This window comes from Staurois parvus, unplaced genomic scaffold, assembly GCF_062004578.1.
Source record: "Staurois parvus isolate SC_StPar_1 unplaced genomic scaffold, SC_StPar_1.0 ptg000578l, whole genome shotgun sequence".
Classification (NCBI taxonomy): Eukaryota; Metazoa; Chordata; class Amphibia; order Anura; family Ranidae; genus Staurois; species Staurois parvus.
The window spans coordinates 5,478,969-5,499,826 of NW_028318374.1; the positions used below are offsets into that span (position 1 = coordinate 5,478,969).

Here is a 20,858-nt window from a genome sequence, read left to right on the forward strand (position 1 = left end):
CAGCTTAACCACTTCAAGTCCGGACACTTTTACCCCCTTCCTGTCCAGGCCAATTTTCAGCTTTCAGCGCTGTCACACTTTGAATGACAATTGCGCAGTCATGCAACACTGTACCCATATGAATAGCAGGTTTTTGAGACAGATAAAACTTTATTTTGGTGGTATTTATTCACCACTAGGATTTTTATTTGTTTTGCCATATAAATGAAAAAGTCCAAAAAAAAGTGTTTTTCTTATAAAATTTTGCAAATAAATAATCTTTCTTATATCTTGGCCAAAATTTATTCGGTTATCTTTTTAGTAAAAAAAAAATAACCCAAATTAGTTTATAACCAAAAATTATAATTTTTAAAACATGTTTTTTACATTTTTATTTTATTTATCTATATTATTATTTATGTTTTTTTTTAACATACTGTCACCCTAGCAGTACAGTGACACTGTACTACTTGTGGGGGGTGATGAAGATTTTTTTTTTTTTTTTCCACTGATTGCTTTGACACCCATAAAGGCTGTAAAAGCAATGATTTCTCCTTTTCTTCTCATTGAGAAATACTCTGAGAGCTGTGATTGGTCACAGCTTGTCACATGGTTCAAGGCTGTTGTGAATAGCCCTGTACCATGTGATCTCTGTGATCATTCACAGATTTCACAAGTAGTAAGCAATGATGTCAGGAAACAACATCTTGCTTACTACTATTCATGTGATCACTGGTTGGCCAATCAGTGATCACATGATTGGGACCTCACACAGAGGTCCCGTACAGCGATCGGTATTCTGCGGTGTCCAGAAGACACAGCATGTCAGGGCTCCAGGTATGACCAGAGGTGTGTGGACTGACACAGGGAAACGCAGGCTTCAGATATGGTATAAACAATATAATTTATTAAGACTAACAATACAAAACGCAGTGCAAAACTAAACAAACACAGTGCAAACAAACCAAACCAAACCGCCCACCGATAACAATACATACAATACAAAGAGTAGTCAGGCAGGCCGGGTCAGTAGCACACGGGCAAACGGAGTACCAGGAACAGGCGGGAGAGTGGTCGGGGTCACAAGCTGGGTTCAGTAACTCACGGGCAGCACGGTACAGAGGGTCGGGCAGAGAATGGTCAGGGTCACAAGCCAGGGATCAAGCAGGAGAAGTCAGCAGAGGTCAGGATCAGGCAGGGTCGGCAACAAGTCAGACAGGAACAGGAATACAGGATACAAGGTACAGGGGCCCATGGAAAAACACACACCAAGGCCCTGACTGTGAGTCTGGCCATTCCTTAAATACAACCCCTGCAATCAGCTTCAGGTGTTTGGCTGATTGCAGGGGTGAGTCTCTGATTGCTGAGAGCACCCGCTGGCCAGCCCTGGTACTGCAGCCCACAAGGCAGGTGAGTCCCACCATTATTGGCAAGTCCATTCCTGACACAGCGGGCACCGGATCACGGTGCCGCGCGCTCCCAGGGAGCGCACACAGCCTATAACTGCGGGCACTGTTTATGAATGGCAACTTTTCTCCTGCACTTCCCCCGTCCGGCCGTTTATGTACAGTTGTGACCAAAATTATTCAACCCCCAATGCTGTAAAGGGGTTTAGGGACTATAGTGTACATTTGGAATTGTATTCAGAATCAAATCCTACAAGGACGTTGTAACTACCCAAATGCAACTAAAATGACATCAATTGTTTATGTAATACAGTAGTAAATGGTTCTTATGTGGTTTCTTCATTGCCACAATTATTCAACCCCTTAAAGACTACCACTCTGAAGAACAGAGGTTCATACAGGTGCTTTCCATCAGGTATTGAAAACACCTGTGGATGTCACCGAGCAGCAATCAAGCATAATAAGCACCAATTAGGCAGCTTTAAAATGACTGTGATACTCAGCTCCTTCTAGACATTTACTGGTGTGGTTACAAACATGGTGAAGGCAAGAGAATGGTCCAGGAAGACAAGAGAAGAGGTGATTTCTCTTCACAGGAAGGGCAATGGCTATAAGAAGATTGCAAAGATGTTAAACATACCAAGAGACACCTTAGGAAGCATCATTCGCAAATTCAAGGCAAAGGGCACTGTTGAAACGCTACCTGGTCGTGGCAGAAAGAAGATGCTGACTTCGACTGCTGTGCGCTACCTGAAGCGTAGAGTGGAGAGAAGTCCCCGTGTGACTGCTGAGGAACTGAGAAAAGATTTGTCAGATGTGGGTACAGAAGTTTCAGCCCAGACAATAAGACGCACACTGCGTAATGAAGGCCTCCGTGCCAGAACTCCCAGGCGTACCCCCTTGCTGTCTCCAAAGAATAAGAAGAGTCGACTGCAGTATGCCAAAAGCCATGTGGACAAACCACAAAAGTTGTGGGATAGTGTTCTGTGGACTGATGAAACAAAATTAGAACTGTTTGGGCCCATGGATCAACGCTATGTTTGGAGGAGGAAGAACAAGGCCTATGATGAAAAGAACACCTTGCCTACTGTGAAGCATGGTGGAGGGTCAATCATGCTTTGGGGCTGTTTTGCTTCTGCAGGTACAGGGAAGCTTCAGCGTGTGCAAGGTACCATGAATTCTCTTCAGTACCAGGAGATATTGGATGGAAACGTGATGCAGTCCGTCACACACCTGAGGCTTGGGAGACGTTGGACCTTTCAACAGGACAATGATCCCAAGCATACCTCCAAGTCCACTAGAGCATGGTTGCAGAGGAAAGGCTGGAACATTTTGGAGTGGCCATCGCAGTCACCAGACTTAAATCCGATTGAGAACCTCTGGTGGGACTTAAAGAAAGCAGTTGCAGTGCGCAAGCCTAAGAATGTGACTGAACTGGAGGCCTTTGCCCATGAAGAATGGGCGAAGATACCCGTAGATCGCTGCAAGACACTTGTGTCAAGCTATGCTTCACGTTTAAAAGCTGTTATAACTGTAAAAGGATGCTGTACTAAGTACTAAGATTGAATGTCACTTGGGGGTTGAATAAAACTGATAATGCTGTGAGCACAGAAAAGACATTTGTGGTTATTTCATTATAACTGTTATGTTATATTTGTCTGACCTACAAGTGCCTCTTTAATGTAAATGTAAGCAAGATGACTGAATGATCAAAAGCAATGTCAAACTGGCCAAAACACTCAATTTCAGTGGGGGTTGAATAATTTTGGTCACAACTGTACATGGGCCAGACGGGAAGTGGTTAAACATGGATTGCAATATGTGCGAACCAAAAATCCCTACTTTTTTATTGCAACGTTCCTCCAAGATTTCTAGGGCTTGTTTTAAAGACACAGAGAGACCAGAGTGCGGAGCCTGTTGTGCCATCGCTGTCACTTCGTCAGAATTCAGGCATTGAAGAGCAGCACAAAGTGTGATAAGCCATCTTCTCCTGTAATAATGTGCTTCTCTTATTGTACACAGAGGTGAGGCCATCCTGCTGATACAAGTCTCCTCACTTACATTGTGTAAACTCGATGCGCACATATTCCTCTCCATACATATTTCATCTGATTGTCTGAAACACCCCGCTGACTCCGATGGAAAATGTGGAATGTCTTCGACACAGTTCAGTTTACAGACGCTGCCTACATACAAATGACACAGCTCAGTGTGCTATGTGGTGATCCCGCAGGTCGGCAAAGGAGAGCCGTCACCTAGAGGCCAGGAACTGCAAATCCCAGGAAAGAAAAAAGAAATGACATTGTACAATATGAATGGTTGGAAGTTATTTCTTAAGGCCCGTATACACGATAAGAAAAGTAGAAGAACATTTCTGCAAGAGGAACAATCAGTTGATAATCTGTTTGTATAGTACTTTTGACAGACGATTACGGGTGTTCAAGCAAAAAAAAACAAAGTTGCAAGCTAGAAAATTTTTCTCGTTTGTTCACATAACATCCAAATAGAGAACACTGCCCATGATTGTAAACAAAGAATGACCTGGAAGAAATAAAAATCATACATAGTTACATATACATAGTTAGTCTGCCTGAAAAAAGACAAAAGTCCATCCAGTTCAACCAATAAAAAATTATAATCCTATACCCACAGTTGATCCATAGGAAGGCAAAAAAACCAGCAAAGAACTTTCATATTCTGGATCATTAACCACTTAATCCCCTGAAGGTTCTACCCCCTTCTTGACCAGGTAATTTTTTTGGCTGTTCAGCATTGCACTACTTTAACTGGAAATTGTACTGTCATGCAGTGCTGTACCCAAATTAAATTTCTATCATTTTTTTTCACACAAATAGAGCTTTCTTTTAGTGGTGTTTAATCACCATTGGGTTTTTTATTTTTTATTATATAAACAAAAAAACACTGAACATTTTTTATTTTCTGCTATAAAACATCCCATATAAAAATTTTAAGAAATCAAATTTACTCATAAATTTAGGTCAAAATGTATTCTGCTGTATGTCTTTGGTAAAAAAAAAAAAATCCCAATAAATATAAATTCATGGGTTTGTCTGAAAGTTATAGCACCTACAATTGATGGGATATTTTTATTCGTTTATTTGTTTGTTTATTTTTATACTAGTAATGGAGGAGATCAGTGACTTATAATGGGACTGTGATAGTGTGGCGGGCAATCTGACACTGACATCACCAGTGACACTAATACAGTGATCAGTGCTAATATACACTGTCACTGCACTGACACTGGCTGGAAAGAGGTTAACATTTAGGTGAAATCAAATAATATTTACTGTGTGCTGTTTTTACTAAGCAATGTGCCCATTTTTACTCCCTGCTTTGCATTTGTTTACCAACACAGGGCTCTCTTCTGTCATTCACTCAGACGATCAACAGGTCCCAGCCATAAATCATTGTCTCAGACCCACTGATCGAATGTAGCGAATGACAGTACAGTCAGGGTGGTGGGCACGCACGCCCCCTACCCAGAAATGCTGGATCACGTACATGTATGTGATTTAGTGGAGCAGGCCCGCACTGTCACTGTACATGTACAGTGCGCGGTCCACAAGTGGTGAAAGAGCTACAAACAGTGAAAAACAGCAATTTTTTTTTTCACAATAATCACGCTAGGTTAGCACGTAGCTATGTTTGCCTTTGTCGTTTGAGAATTTTCATACAAATTAATATCATTCTCGGTTACATCATAATATGCAACTACGTGGATAATCGGATGTTCATTCATCTGATTTTCTCGTAGTGTTCACTAGGCTTTACCATATGACTGCACCTTTTTCCAATGAATTCTTAATGGCACCCTAATGCACACATTTTCATATGCGCCAACACACACGGTAACAAAGCGCCAGGTATTTTGGTGCAGCTTGATTTAAAAAAAGAGTTTGTGCATAGGGCAGCTCATTTGTTTGACACACAAAATTGCTCAAAAAACAGGTACGTACCATGACACCTGCATAGCTGTGAACGGAGCTTAACAAGTGAGAAGAAATCTTCCAATGGAGGCACTTGTTCTGGTAACAACTATCTAATAAAGGAATTCCCCTTACTTTAGAGAGAATTCCTTTTACTTCATCTCCATTTTTGTTTATGCTGAAGACCACACTGGACTGACCGGATCAGTTACTGGTCGTAGGTGGGTGGTTGTGTGGGTGGGTAGAGAGATGTTTCTCCAGTTGGTTGTGTCCAATGGTGGATGCCGGCGGTAAACCCTCTTGGGGTTTGGGCTGCTGCCTTTCTGTTATGTCCTTTAACCACTTGAGCTCCTGAGGATTTACCCCCCTTAATGACCAGGCCTCTTTTTGCTACTCGGCGCTGCACTAATTCAACTGATAATTGCGCGGTCATGCAATGCTACACCCAAACGAAATTTACGTCCTTTTTTTCACACAAATAGAGCTTTCTTTTGGTGTAATTTGATCATCTGTGCACTTTTTATTTTTCATGCTATAAACAAAAAAAGACCAAAAATTTTGAAGAAAAACAATATTTTTTACTTTTCAGCTATAAAAAATATATAGTAAATTCAAAGTTGGTTATAAATTTAGGCCAAAATGTATTCTGCTCCATGTTTTTGGTAAAAAAAATCCCAATGAGTGTATATTGATTGCTTTGTGTGGAAGTTATAGCGTCTACAAACTATGGTATAAATACTGCAATTTACGCCATTTTTCTGCTATACAGCACTGTGCTAGTTTAACGGACAATTGGGCGGTCATGCAATACGGTACATAAATGAAATTTACATCCTTTTTTTCCCCCACAAATTGAGCTTTCTTTTGGTGGTATTTGATCGCCTGTGCGGTTTTTATTTTTTGCGCTATAAAAAAAAAGGCTGACAATTTTGAGGAAAAAAAAAACAATATTTTGGACTTTTTGCTATAAAACATGTCCAGTAAAAAAAAAAATGCAAAAATCAAATTTAGTCATAAATTTCTGCCAAAATGCATTCTGCGACATGTCTTTGCTAAAAAAAACCCAATACGTGTAAATTAATTGGTTTACATGAAAGTTATAGCGTTTACAAATGGCGGGAAAGATACTGGGATTTTTAATTTTTTTATACTAATAATGGTGGCGATTAGGGACTTATGGCGGCGATCAGCGACTTATGGCGGGACCGTGGCGGACATTTTTACACTGGGGGGGAACTGACTTGGAGTCACTGACATCCCCAGTGACACCAATACAGTGATCAGTGAAAAAAAACCCACTGATACTGTACTAATGTCACTGGGGAGGAAGGGGTTAACATATTTAGAGTTTACTGTGTAAGGGGAGTGTTTTACTAGGGGGCGGGGGTGTGTGCTGGACGGGGGGGGGGAGGGAGGGGGCAGCTGATCTAGGGAGAGAAATTCTTCTTTCTCTCTTCAGCTTGTCAGGGAACTGTCACAGAGCAGGCTGTGTGTAAACAATGCAGCTCTGCTCTGTGTCAGTGATAACAGGTCATCGCGGGAAAACGGCCGGTAAAAACCGTCCGTGACCCGGTGGCTGACACCCGCTGCGGACACCCGCGGGACAGGCAGGGCGGGCGTGCGCCTCACGCGCGCCCCCTACCTGTTTTGCGGAGGTCCGTTTTGCCTACGAGCGCCGTCCTGCCGCTGTTTATAGGCGGTGGCTGGGCGGCATGTGGTTAAAGCGGAGTTCCACTCACACTGCAAAAAAATAAAAGTCGGCAGCTACAAAAACTGTACCAAATTAAAAAAGAAAAAAGCGCCATTTACAAAAAAACACCAAAGTGTCAGCAGCATATCCCACCCAAAATAAATTTTGGCAACAATAATCCTAATTAAAAAGGTATGCGCTAATAACAAACTTATACAAATGGTGTATATCATCATCCAAAAAAACATTTAGTGTTTTAAATAAATTATAGTGACCAAACATAAATTAGTGTCCAAAAAAATATATATTAGTGTCCAAAAATATATATATATATAGATCTTCAGTGACTTGAACCAATTGTGAAAAATCCACCACCAAAGGAGATTAAATGAACTCACCAGAGCTAATGGCTGGTCAGATTATAAACCAGCAACAGCAGAGCACAAGTGCTGTAGCTGGTTTATAATCTGACCAGCCATTAGCTCTGGTGAGTTCATTTAATCTCCTTTGGTGGTGGATTTTTCACAATTGGTTCAAGTCACTGAAGATCTATATATATATATATATTTTGGACACTAATTTATGTTTGGTCACTATAATTTATTTAAAAATAAATGTTTTTTTGGATGATGATATACACCTTTTGTATAAGTTTGTTATTAGCGCATACCTTTTTAATTAAGCTACAAAAACTGTAGCTGCTGACCAGGGGTGGACTGACAACTCATGGGGCCCCCGGGCAATAGGGGATCATGGGGCCCCTGTGTCCTTGCCCAAACTCAAAAAAGCCTATGAAAAAGGTACCAGAGGCATCTCATGGGGCCCCCTACTGACCCCGGGCCCTCGGGCAGTGCCCGAGTTTCCAAATGGTCAGTCCGCCTCTGCTGCTGACTTTTAAAAAACAGCCACTCACCTGCCCCACGATCCTGCGGTGTCCTCTCCACAGCCTGTTTCACCAGCTGTCTGGTGTTCCAGGCGCTGGCATATTCAGTGTGGGCACCTGGATGTGACAGCTTGCGGCTTCACAGCCGGGTGCCCACTGCGCTTTCTGAATGGGCCTGTAGTCTTCTGGGACCTGTCACGTGTCCCAGATGACTACGGGGAGGGAGGGTAGGAGGACAACGTCCACTTCAGATCGCCTAGGTGATCTCAGCGGAAGTGGGAGTGGGTACCTGTCAATTTTGGGTACCCGCTCCCCAAAGGTGCCAATCCTTAATGGGGAGTGGGGGACCAGTCTTTAAAGCAGAACTTCCCCTTTTGGGTGGAGCTCCACTTTAAGGTAATTTCACCATGTAGACTTGGCATAATAGGAAAGGAGGAGCGCTTGTTGTCCAAAAGAATGCACTTTTGCTGCTAGATTAAGAGGCATTTATTGAGAATAATGACAAGTACATCAAACCAACACGTTTCAGGAGTTAAGACTCTCCCTTCTTCAGGGCTGTTGCTACACACTATTAAATGGGAAAGATTCCCTAAGCGGTTATATATTTTCCAGGTTTTGGAGGAAAAACTGACAGAGTGACCGCTGTCATTCCAGGGGCAGCAATGCATATTAACTGTAGGGCAACCGGCTGTGGCTGCTTGCGGTTGTGAATTGTCCTGCAGTCTTCTGAGACTTGTGACGTGTCCCAGAAGGATGCGGGCGGGGGGGAGGAAAACTTCCACTCAGATCGCCAAGGTCAGGGATGTCAAACTGGCTGTTGTGAAACTACAAGTCCCATCATGCCTCTACCTTTTGGAGTCATGCTTGTTACTGTCAATCTTGCAATGTCTCATAGGACTTGTAGTTTGGCAACAGCTGGAGGGCCGCCAGTTTGAAACCTGTGGCCGAGCGGAAGTGGGAACAGTTACCTGTCAAAACCAGGTACCCCCCCCCCCTAAAATAGAAAACATCAAACCTGCGCTTGGATAAATACACAAAATACAAACTTGAAACAAAATAAAAAATAAAAAAGCTGCTTGCATAAAAGGCAACATACAAATAAAAAAAAAAGAAAATGCAGCGCTAATCAATAACACAATAAATAATAATAAAGTCCAAATAATCAAAATAGATTTGGATAAATTGCACAAAAAGGAGTTCAACACCATCCACCATCACTAAGGCACCCGAATGAATAAGCCCCTTACCAGGCGTTCTGACCGAAACACACCGGTCAATATACGCAGCCCAAAAGAGGGATCAATAGTGCAGATGATGAAGCTGACAGTCCTCCTAAGGATAAGATTCACTCTTCCACTCTTCCTCTTATGAGATCCTCAAAAGGCCAGTAAAAGGACTCCCATCCAGTAATCAAATAAAGAATATATAAAGAAGACGACTCATAGTGTAGTATTTTGATATTATTACAAACCAATTTAATACAAGTTCCATGTACATCAATATGAATGGTTACCAGCATTAAACAAAGTTTCCAACCAGAAAGATGGCCGCCGTCCCTCCAGAACGCTGTGACTTCACACGCTGAAACTCCACCCAACACATTTTGTCATCCAATAGACGTCCTCAGGGGCGTATCCAGTTGAGGTCGTCAGGGGCATATCCAATTGACGTCGTCAGGGGCGCTCCCCCCCAAGAAAAAATTATGTGCCAAATGCGAAAGAGGAGGGAAGAGGAGCACGAGCGGTACTTCCTTTTTTGAAATTCTACTTTAAGTGCTGTAGAACAGTCTAAAAATGTTAAAATTGACCAAAAATCAACAGTTTGACATACCTGCTTTAGGCTGCATTCACACGCTGCCAAAATCAGCATTGCTGCCATGAACAGGCTATGGATAAATACAAAACAGTTTCAGGATACATTCACACTTGAGCATTTTGTAGCTTGAAGCTCCAAAAAAAAGCTCAAACTTAAAAAATCAATTGTTCTCTATGGTGCCTGTTCACACCTGATCATGCCATCAGGCACCATAGAGAACAATTATTTTTTTAAGTTTGAGCATTTTTGGAGCTTCGAGCTACAAAATGCTCAAGTGTGAATGCAGCCTGAAACTGTTTTGTATTTATTCATAGCCTGTTCATGGCAGCAATGCTGATTTCGGTAGCGTGACAGCAAGGGCCTGGGGATGCCTGTACTGTATATATGGAATTCTTAGACTATGTCCCCTGTATCAGACTTGAATTTTCACACTTGACCAGAGTTTGCTTTTTTTTTTTAGGTAGATGTTAATGGGCCATGGGATAACACATTGCACCAGGGCTCACTATAGAGAAGTCACTGCTGATGACACACTCAGAAAATGGGAGACCGTCTCATGGCCAGAGTACCAGAATATTGGAGAAGTTTAATCTCTTCATTTTTCAGCACAAATACAGAATCAGCCCATGGTCAAAGCAGACCTAAAGATACTGATTTTTGAACACTTATCTAAGAAATTAAACATTTTTTTGTTTTGTTTTTGATACCTTCAACTATGAAAACAGCGGTAACCAAGGTCAGATAGAGACAAGCAGTCAGTTTACTCAAACTTATCTAAAACTACAATTTTTATAGTGTTTAAACCAAATTGCTAAAATCTAATACATGCTTTAATCCCAGGTTCACACCTAAGTGTTTTCCGCAGCGTTTTGCAGAAACGCAGTACAGTCCATTTAACATGATTTCCTATGGGACGCGTTCACATCTCAGCTTTTTCACCCGCTGCGTTTTTTGGAAAGGGTCAGGGACTTTTTTGAACGCAAAAAAGTTGCGATTTGGTTCTATAGACTTCAATGTAAATGCCGCAGAAAAGCATGTAGTGCGTTTTTGCCCCATTTTTGATACGTTTTAAATCTGCCTAGCAACAAGGAAAATTAGAGAAAAAAAACACACAAAATGCATATAAAACATGGCAAAAACACGTAAAAAATGCAATGCAAAACGCAATGCAGAAACGGCTCAAACGCAAACTGCATAGGTGTGAACCTAGCCTATGAGAGTAATTACAATTAATTTAAAATGGACAGCTCTGTGTAGTTCTGCAAAAGACAGATTTAATACGTTTGTATTAGGGTTATTATTATTATTATTATACAGTATTATAAAGCGCCAATAGTTCGCTCAGCGCTGTACATTACAAAGGGAGACAGAACATGTGACAGAACAATACCAATACAATGCAAAACATGAGGGGATCAAGGGCCCTGCTCTTTCGAGCTTACAATCTAGGAGGGAGGGGGTGGTGGCACAGGAGGAGATAGCTGTGGGGGATGGAGTGGTAGGAAGAGTGGAGGAGGGAGGCAAGTTAGCAGGGGGTGGGGTAGGCTTCCCTGAAGAGATGGGTTTTCAGGGTGCGCCTAAAGGAGAGGAGAGTAGGTGATAATCTGATGGGTTGGGGCAGGGAGTTCCAGAGGATGGGTGACACCCTGGAGAAGTCCTGGAGGCGGGCATGGGAGGAGGAGACCAGGGAACTAGAGAGAAGGAGGTCTTGTGAGGAGCGGAGTGTGCGTGCTGGGTGGTACTTGGATATTAGGTCAGTGATGTAGTTCGGGGCAGTATGGTGGACAGCTTTGTACGTCAGCGTTAGGATTTTGAATTTGATCCGTTGCGCAATCGGAAGCCAGTGGAGGGATTGGCAGAGGGGGGTGGCGGAGACAGAGCGATTGGAAAGGTGAATGAGTCTGGCAGCCGTGTTCAGGATGGACTGAAGAGGGGATAGCCAGCGGCGAGGCAGGCCAGTGAGGAGGGAGTTGCAGTAGTCGAGTCGTGATATGATGAGGGAGTGGATGAGCTGTTTAGTGGTTTCTGGGGTTAGGAACGTGCGGATTTTGGCGATGTTGCGGAGGTGGAGTCTGCACGAGTTTGTTAAAGATTGGACTTGGGGCTGGAAGGATAGGTTGGAGTCCAGAATGACACCCAGTACTCTGGCCTGCAGGGCGGGTTTGATGGTAGCGTTGTTGGATGTGACGGAGAAATCAATGGGGGGTGGTGTCCGGGCTGGGGGGAAGACAAGAAACTCGGTTTTGGAGAGGTTAACAGTGTGCAGGAGCACTAACAATTACGTCATAATATAAAATATTGGAATGGCCTTTTTTATTTAATTGGTACTACAAATCTTTTTTTGTGTTTTGTCATTTTTACTGACTATCACATCACCTCTTTGAGCACTTGTTTGCTACGGTGGAGGAAGATGGAGGGCTTATAATTTTTCTTAAGTCTCTGAGGTCTGAGAGATGCTTAAAAAAGAACTACTGAGGACAGAGTGGTTTGTTGCAAAATTGAAGTGTTACTAAACCCCTGACCCTGCATTCACTATATCTGGTCTCCCTGGACCCTGCATTCACTATATCTGGTCTCCCTGGACCCTGCATTCACTATATCTGGTCTCCCTGGACCCTGCATTCACTATATCTGGTCTCCCCGGAACCCTGCATTCACTATATCCGGTCTCCCTGGACCCTGCATTCACTATATCTGGTCTCCCGGGAACCCTGCATTCACTATATCCGGTCTCCCCGGACCCTGCATTCACTATATCCGCTCTCCCTGGACCCTGCATTCACTATATCTGGTCTCCCCGGACCCTGCATTCTCTATATCTGGTCTCCCACAGTACACACAACATGGAAATGCAATTATTGTGGTAAATATAAACTGCTAAATACCTTTTCTCATCAGCAGTTAGAGCAGTCTTGTGACTTCTATCAGTGTCCAGCAGAGCACTAATTATAGCTTGTAGGAGGAGTTTTCATTCTCCTCTAAATGTCCTGTGAGGCTTCATGACCCCTGACCCTCTATCTGGACAGTGCTGATTGGCCCTGTGCTGATTACATGCACCCTCTCCCCCTCCAAAAAAAACCTCTCTAGCAATACACACTAAACTGAGCATGTGCAAAGTGTGTCCTAGGGCTCTGTACTATCAGCAGATAGATTGGGGACAGTAGAAGAAGGGGAGAATCAGAGAAGACAGGATCAAACAGCCTTTTTTTACAATGCAGAGCATTAACCTCAGTGAGTATAAAAAGCATGCTTTACTGCATATACAGACTGATTTTACTGTTGTGGGTTTAGTAACACTTTAATTTACTGCACTGTTGCCCCTCCCTTCCCTCACAACTTCTCTCCACATTACTGCTTCCAAGTATTGTAATGACTATGCTGACCGCTGTCCCACTACCTGTCCTTGATTTAGACACAAGGTACTTTTTGGTAAGATTAATGACAGTAGAAAGGTTGCTGGGGGGCCCGTATTCAAATTTTGCTATGGGGTCCCACTATATATCATTAACACCACCAAGACCATATGCCATGTCCTTCTGATGGATACAGTAAACTGCATACCAGTGGTCAAAAATTGCTTTTAAGGCCTTATGCAGAATGGACATTTTAAAAACGCCAGTACTGCTGTAAAAAGTCACATTAAAAACACAAGTTTTTCTGCAGTTTTGCATTAGCATTTGGCCGCATTTAGTGTTTTTTTCGCATATTTCTTTTTTTTAGCATTTTTTTCACAAATAAAAAATGTTTGTTTTTGTGGCTCAAAAAACTCTGGTATGCCATGTTTTATCATGCTTACCAGCGTTAGAGCGTTTTCACAACTCAAAAAACTCCTCTTGAAACCCTCTAGTTCTGGGTTTTTTATATTTAACATATGCACCCGCAGTGGTTCGATTCTGATGCGGTGTGGAATTCACACAGAAAACGCTGCGAATTCTGCACCGCAACAGTGTGAACCAGGGCTAATAAAGCTGGAAACAAATCAGGGACACATTCTTTTAACCGAGGATTAAATTGAGGACATTCTCCCCCCCCCCTAAAATCTTGCACTGTCCCCGGAAAACAAGGACATCTGGTCACCCTACTTTATGATGAAGATATTATGAATAAATTGCCACACGTACAGAAGATAGGTGCTGCAACCCTCATAGCATATTCCAAAGGGAGTATGTATCTCACCGTGCGACTCCCGCAGTTTCCATCTGCTGAACCAGTAAATCAAATCATATAGGATCGGCAACAAGGTGAAGATGAATTAGTAGAAGTTTCATTCGAATGCGGAGTATAAAATCGTTCCAAAATACAAGCAACACTAACGTGTTTCAGTCAAACAAGACCTTTCTCATAGTTGACTAGTTCAACTATGAGTAAGGTCTTCTATGACTATTTCAACTATGAATAATGTCTTCTATGACTAGTTCAACTATGAGTAAGGTCTTCTATGACTAGTTCAACTATGAAAAATGTCTTCTATGACTAGTTCAACTGTGAGTAAGGTCTTCTATGACTAGTTCAGCTACGAGTAAGGTCTTCTATGACTAGTTCAACTATGAGTAAGGTCTTCGATGACTAGTTCAACTGTGAGTAAGGTCTTCTTTGACTAGTTCAACTGTGAGTAAGGTCTTCTATGACTAGTTCATCTGTGAGTAAGGTCTTCTTTGACTAGTTGAACTATGAGTAAGGTCTTCTAGACTAGGTCAACTATGAGTAAGGTCTTCTATGACTAGTTCAACTATGAGTAAAGTCTTCAATGATTAGTTCAGCTATGAGTAAGGTCTTCTATGACTAGTTCAACTATGAGTAAGGTCTTCTATGACTAGTTCAACTATGAGTAAGGTCTTCTATGACTAGTTCAACTATGAAAAATGTCTTCTATGACTAGTTCAACTATGAGTAAGGTCTTCTATGACTAGTTCAACTATGAGTAAGGTCTTCTATCACTAGTTCAACTATGAAAAATGTCTTCTATGACTAGTTCAACTATGAGTAAGGTCTTCTATGACTAGTTCAACTGTGAGTAAGGTCTTCTATGACTAGTTCAGCTATGAGTAAGGTCTTCTATGACTAGTTCAACTGTGAGTAAGGTCTTCTATGACTAGTTCAACTATGAGTAAGGTCTTCAATGATTAGTTCAGCTATGAGTAAGGTCTTCTATGACTAGTTCAACTATGAGTAAGGTCTTCTATGACTAGTTCAACTGTGAGTAAGGTCTTCTATGACTAGTTGAACTATGAGTAAGGTCTTCTAGACTAGGTCAACTATGAGTAAGGTCTTCTATGACTAGTTCAACTATGAGTAAGGTCTTCAATGATTAGTTCAGCTATGAGTAAGGTCTTGTTTGACTGAAATGCATTAGTGTTTTAGCGCTTTAAATATATATATTGTACATTCAGATCAGTCCCTAACCCTCAAGGGGTGTACAGTTTAAGGTCCTTAACTCATATTCATGCATACACATGCTAAAGCCAATTTAGACAGGATCCAATTAACCTATCAGCATGTCTTTAGAGTGTGGGAGGAAACCTACGCGGGCACAGGGCGAACATGCAAACTCCAGGTAGGTGGTGCTGTGGTTGGGATTTGAACCAATGAACCTAATACTGCCAGGCAGAAGTGCCAACCATTTAGCCACTGTGCTGCCCGGTGTTGCTTGTATTCTGAGTTATTATTAAGTTTTATACTCCACATTCAAATAAAACTTCTAATTTATCTTCACCTTGTTGCCGATCCTATATGATTTGATGATGAATAAATATTCGGGGTTAAATCTCTACCATACTGTACATACTAATAGTATTTGTATGTGCTTATATACAAAGCATCTACACTTTCTTGAACTGTGAAACAATCTCTTTAACAACAATGTATAACAAATTAAAAAAAAAAAAAGAAAATTTACAAAGAAACCAACTGCTGGATTTTTTTTTTATCGCTATGCTAATCTCATTGTCTGAGTTCTTCCAAGTGAAAACATCCGTTGTTTATGCTGTGCTATCTTCCTCCTCCTGTATTCAGCAATCCTGTCTCTAAAACAAGTCATTAACCTTGCAGAACCTCATTTCCCTGCTAGCTGTGTGGGTTCAGTCTCGGAGACATTGCTTCGCCGAACGCCCCTCGTGATGCCTGCGCCGCATGTCTCCTCCGCTGACACGGATCCCAATATTCCAGTTATAATTTATGGCTGACAATTTCTAGAGTCTGGATCTGTAACTGCATCGCCGCCAATCCTCCCCCCCCCCCCAAGTTTGCTGAAACTTTTTCTGTCTCTACTGTTGCGGTAATTGGTACTAGGACAGTTTGGGGGACATTTTTTTTCTGCCTACCTATTCATGTGCAGGAATTTGATTCCATTTAAAATGAATGTTGTAAACCCTGGGTCGCCAAACTAATAGAATTTCTACACTTACCTGCTGATCTGCAGCCTCCGGTGCTAGATTGGGTGTCAGCCGGCAGTCAACTTGAAGATTGAAGCAATACTTTTAAACTGCGGAATGAAAAACATCCCTTCACTGCAGTTACAAGAAGGCACAAAATGTATTTGTGGTGTCTGCTAAAGAAACTCCGAACCTGGAAGAATGGAACTTCTATCTGAAACTTTGAACTACAGGGATTGGCAGAGGAGCATCTGTCCATGGGCCCATGGGGTCAGGGGGTCCAGGCGGACAAACTTTTCCCTGCTATTTACCACTCTAGTGCTCACTTACAGTATATTATGTAAATTGTATCTGTAGTTCCTCCTCATTATTAGTCTCAGGTGTGCACTACATACAGTATATACTGTGAGCATGTGTGTGTATATATATATATATATATATATATATACACAGATACACTATATTGCCAAATATATTGGCACACCTGCCTTTACACGCACATGAATGGCATCCCAGTCTTAGTCCGTAGGGTTCAATATTGAGTTGGCCCCGCCCTTTCCAGCTATAACAGCTTCAACTCTTCAGGGAAGGCTGTCCACAAGGTTTAGGAGGGTGTCTATGGGAAGGTTTGACCATTCTTCCAGAAGCGCATCTGTGAGGTCAGGCACTGATGTCGGACGAGAAGGCCTGGCTCGCAGTCTGCACTCTAATTCATCCCAAAGGTGTTCTAATGGGTTGAGGTCAGGACTCTGTGCAGGCCAGTCAAGTTCCTCCACCCTAAACTCGCTCCTCCATGTCTTTATGGACCTTGCTTTGTGCACTGGTGCGCAGTCATATTGGAACAGGAAGGGGCCATCCCCAAACTGTTCCCACAAATGAAATTGTCCAAAATGTCTTGGTATGCTGACGCGTTAAGGGTTTTTCTTCACTGGAACTAAGGGGCCAAGCCCAACCCCTGAAAAACAACCCCACACCATAATCCCCCTTCCACCAAACTTTACACTTGGCACAATGCGGTCAAGCAAGTACCATTCTCCTGGCAACAGCCAAACCCAGTCACGTCCATCAGATTGTCAGACAGAGAAGTGTGATTCTCCATAGAACACGTCTCCACTGCTCTAGAGTCCAGTGGTGGCGTGCTTTACACCACTGCATCCGACGCTTTGCATTGCACTTGGTGATGTAAGGCTTGGATGCAGCTGCTTGGCCATGGAAACCCATTCCATGAAGCTCTCTACACACTGTTGTTGTGCTAATCTGAAGGCCACAATATAATGTACAGCGCTGAGCAAACCATTGGCGCTATATAAATACTGTATAATAATAATAACATGAAGTTTGGAGGTCTTTAGCTATTGACTCTGCAGACAGTTGGCAACTTCTGCACACTGTGCACTTCAGCATGCGCTGACCCCGCTCTGTCGTTTTACCTGGACTACCACTTAGTGGCTGAGTTGCTGTTGTTCCCAGTTGCTTCCACTTTGTTATAATACCACTAACAGCTGACTGTGGAATATTTAGTAGCCAGGAAATGTCACGGATGGACTTATTGCACAGGTGACAACCTATCACAGTACCACGCTTGAATTCACTGAGCTCCTGAGAGCGACCCATTCTTTCACAAATGTTTGTAGAAGCAGTCTGCATGCCTAGGTGCTTGATTTTATACACCTGTGGCCATGGAGGTGATTGGAACACCTGAATCCAATGTGTCCCAATACTTTTGGCAATATAGTGTATATGTATATATATATATATATATTTAAGTTCTGGCTACAAGTTGTAACCTTAGGGTAGCAGGACTGGCCAACCTCTTTAATTCTAGTGACTGAAAGTTTGGGGCACTTCATGTACACGTTTCAGCTCTCCCAAGACTCGGCTGCTATGACTATGACCTATGACTCTTGAGAGTGAATATTTTGTAGAAGCAGTCTGAATGCCTAGGTGCTTGATTTTATACACCTATGGCATATGTGGAGGTGATTGGACCACCTGAATGCAGTGATTTGGAGGGCTGGCCTAATACTTTTGGCTATATAGTGTATATGTAAAGCTAAATTACTACCTGTAATAAAAAAAAGTCAAATTTTATTAGCCAATTATCCCAAACAACAATACAAACAAATGAAAACATTTAAAATAAAAACACATTAGCCATATAATCGCTCTTTATTGCATGAACTATAAATGTATGAATTCTTGAATTAAAATGTAAAGAGCTATGCAAATTGTCGGCGTTATATAAATGCTTATAATACATAATAAATAAATAACTAAAAGGAGTGATTAGATGTACGATAAGTGCTCTTGTTTAATTATCCTCTCTCTTTTTATTCTTTCTTATACATTCTGCGTTGTGACAACCTGCAAAATTGAATGGCCTGTTGATGAATATTTTATAACTGTTAAATATTTTGCACATATCCTGTTCCTAACGTACTTTCTTTGCCTTCCAGAGTTCAGTCTGGGTCGTACCTCAGTACCGGCTGGTTCACTATGATCCTCGCCATGGATGCATGCGAAGGAATCCACATTTATGGAATGATTAACGACACATATTGCACGTAAGATTCCCAGGAGAGCTATAAAAATGTTATGCCAATTATAGCCAGCACTTTATAAAGAAGGGAAACTGTAGGGAAAGATTTGCAGAAGGTCTGAAGCGCTTACCTTTACTGGAGAAAACTCCACGTTACTCCACGCGCCAAAAAGCTCAAATATTCTCTTTTGAAATGGTAGGATCAGAGTTCATATTGGCTGACATTTTAGTGGAGATCACATGATGAAATGCGTAGGATTCTGATTACATGGTAAGCGCTGGTGCAGCATTTTCTCTACTTAAGGTATTTTGTCCCACCTTTAAAGTGATAGGGGCGCCAGTAAATACATAGAAACTATGCTGCCATGTTCAATATTGAATTACAGTGAAGGAAATAAGTATTTGGTCCCCTGCTGATTTTGAATGTTTGCCCACTCACAAAGAAATGATCAGTCGTGGATGGGTGTTCCAGCATGACAATGACCCAAAACATAGGGCCAAGACAACAAAGGAGTGGCTCAAGAAGAAGCACATTAAGGTCCTGGAGTTGCCTAGCCAGTCTCCAGACCTTAATCTGAATGAAAATCTGTGGAGGGAGTTGAAAGTTCGAGTTGCCAAACATCAGCCACCAAACCTTAATGACTTGGAGAGGATCTGCCAAGAGGAGTGGGCCAAAATCCCTCCTGAGATGTGTGCGAACCTGGTGGCCGACTACAGGAAACGTCTGACCTCTGTGATTGCCAACAAGGGATTTGCTACCAAGTACTAAGTCATGTTTTGTGAAGGGGATCAAATACTTATTTCCCTCATGAACATGCAGATCAGTGCATCATTTGTTAGACATGCATTTATTTAGAATTTTTTTGTTGCTATTCTGTCTCTCAGTGTTACAATACACCTAACATTTGATTTTTAGACTTATCATTTCTTTGTGAGTGGGCAAACATTCAAAATCAGTAGGGGATCAAATACTTATTTCCTTCACTGTATGTACCTACTATTGCTTTAGGACATTTTTGCTCCTCTAGAGGTTTGCCCAAAAAATCTCCCCATCCTGTCTTGTGTTGCTATGGGAGAGATTTACTAAAACTGAAGAGTGGAAAATCTGGTGCAGCTGTACATGGGAGCCAATTAGCTTCTAACTTCAGACTGTTCAATTAAGCTTTGGCAAAACAACTTGGAAGCTGATTGGTCTCTATGGAGAGCTGTACCAGATTTTGCGCTCTCCAGGTTTAGTAAATCAACTCCTATGAGTCTTTAGCAGACACCCCAGCCATTGATGCTTGTCTGCACCATTGCAAAATCGCGCTCTCTCTCAAACACTCTGCATGCGCTGTACGCTATATACCCTGTTCATGTCCTACTGAGCTCAGCGCTAGTGCAGCGGATGAGAGGAAGTACATGTTCAAGGATTCCAATGCTGGAGAGATCACTTTTGGTGATGGTGGAGGTGAGAATCAACAGCTGGTGAATCGGCTGAAGCTGGATGTGCAAGGAGAACAGAGAGAAAAGCCGAACATAAATGTGAACATTAATCCTCCTGCTCAACCGCACACAATAATAAAATAGGTGATCCCCAGTCCATCCTTTATGTGATACTATTGATTGTCATTGATTGCCATCACATGCCTGATGAAGGGGTCCTGCGTGGATCCGAAATGTTGCACTTTCCTTTGTGTTGTGATTTTTTATTGAATAAAAACCTATTTTGGACCATATTGAGATCCGTGATGTGATGGCAAATATATAAGTTATACTATAGATTGTAAAGCGGAGTTCCAGCTGTTTTTGTGTTTTATAACCGCTTCCCGACCACTCTATAGCAGCTACAGAGTGCCATGGGTGTGCAAAATCACGTATATATATGATTTTGCATTCACGGGTACCACCATTCGCGTCCTCAGCTGTCAATCACCAGGTCCTGGCCGGTGATTACTCGCCAGCGCCCGGTGATTGACAAGGATCCCCCCTTACATCAGAGTCTTCATTAGAATCGCCCCTTACATCAGAGTTCCCATTGAAGTCCCCCCTTACAATAGGGTTCCCATCAGAGTCCACCCTTACATCAGAGTACCTACCAGAGTCCTCCTTACATCAGGGTCCCCATCCTTCCTTAGAGTACACTTGTAGCAGCAGGGTGGGAGCTGAGAGCTGTGAGCATAGTTATAGAGCAGGGTAGGAACTGGAGCTGGAGCAGATCTGGGGCAAGAACTTCACTGGTTGCT

General features: G+C 42.2%; 1 protein-coding gene across 1 annotated transcript in view; it reads left to right on the forward strand.

Annotated features, from left to right (window-relative positions):
• ST6GALNAC3 (ST6 N-acetylgalactosaminide alpha-2,6-sialyltransferase 3) overlaps window positions 1-20,858 on the forward strand; it is a 518,012-nt gene that overhangs the window by 482,914 nt on the left and 14,240 nt on the right. The window contains exon 4 of the mRNA XM_089692183.1: window positions 18,551-18,658. Within this exon, the coding sequence (XP_089548309.1) occupies window positions 18,551-18,658 (108 nt within the window). The remainder of the gene's footprint in view (window positions 1-18,550; window positions 18,659-20,858) is intronic.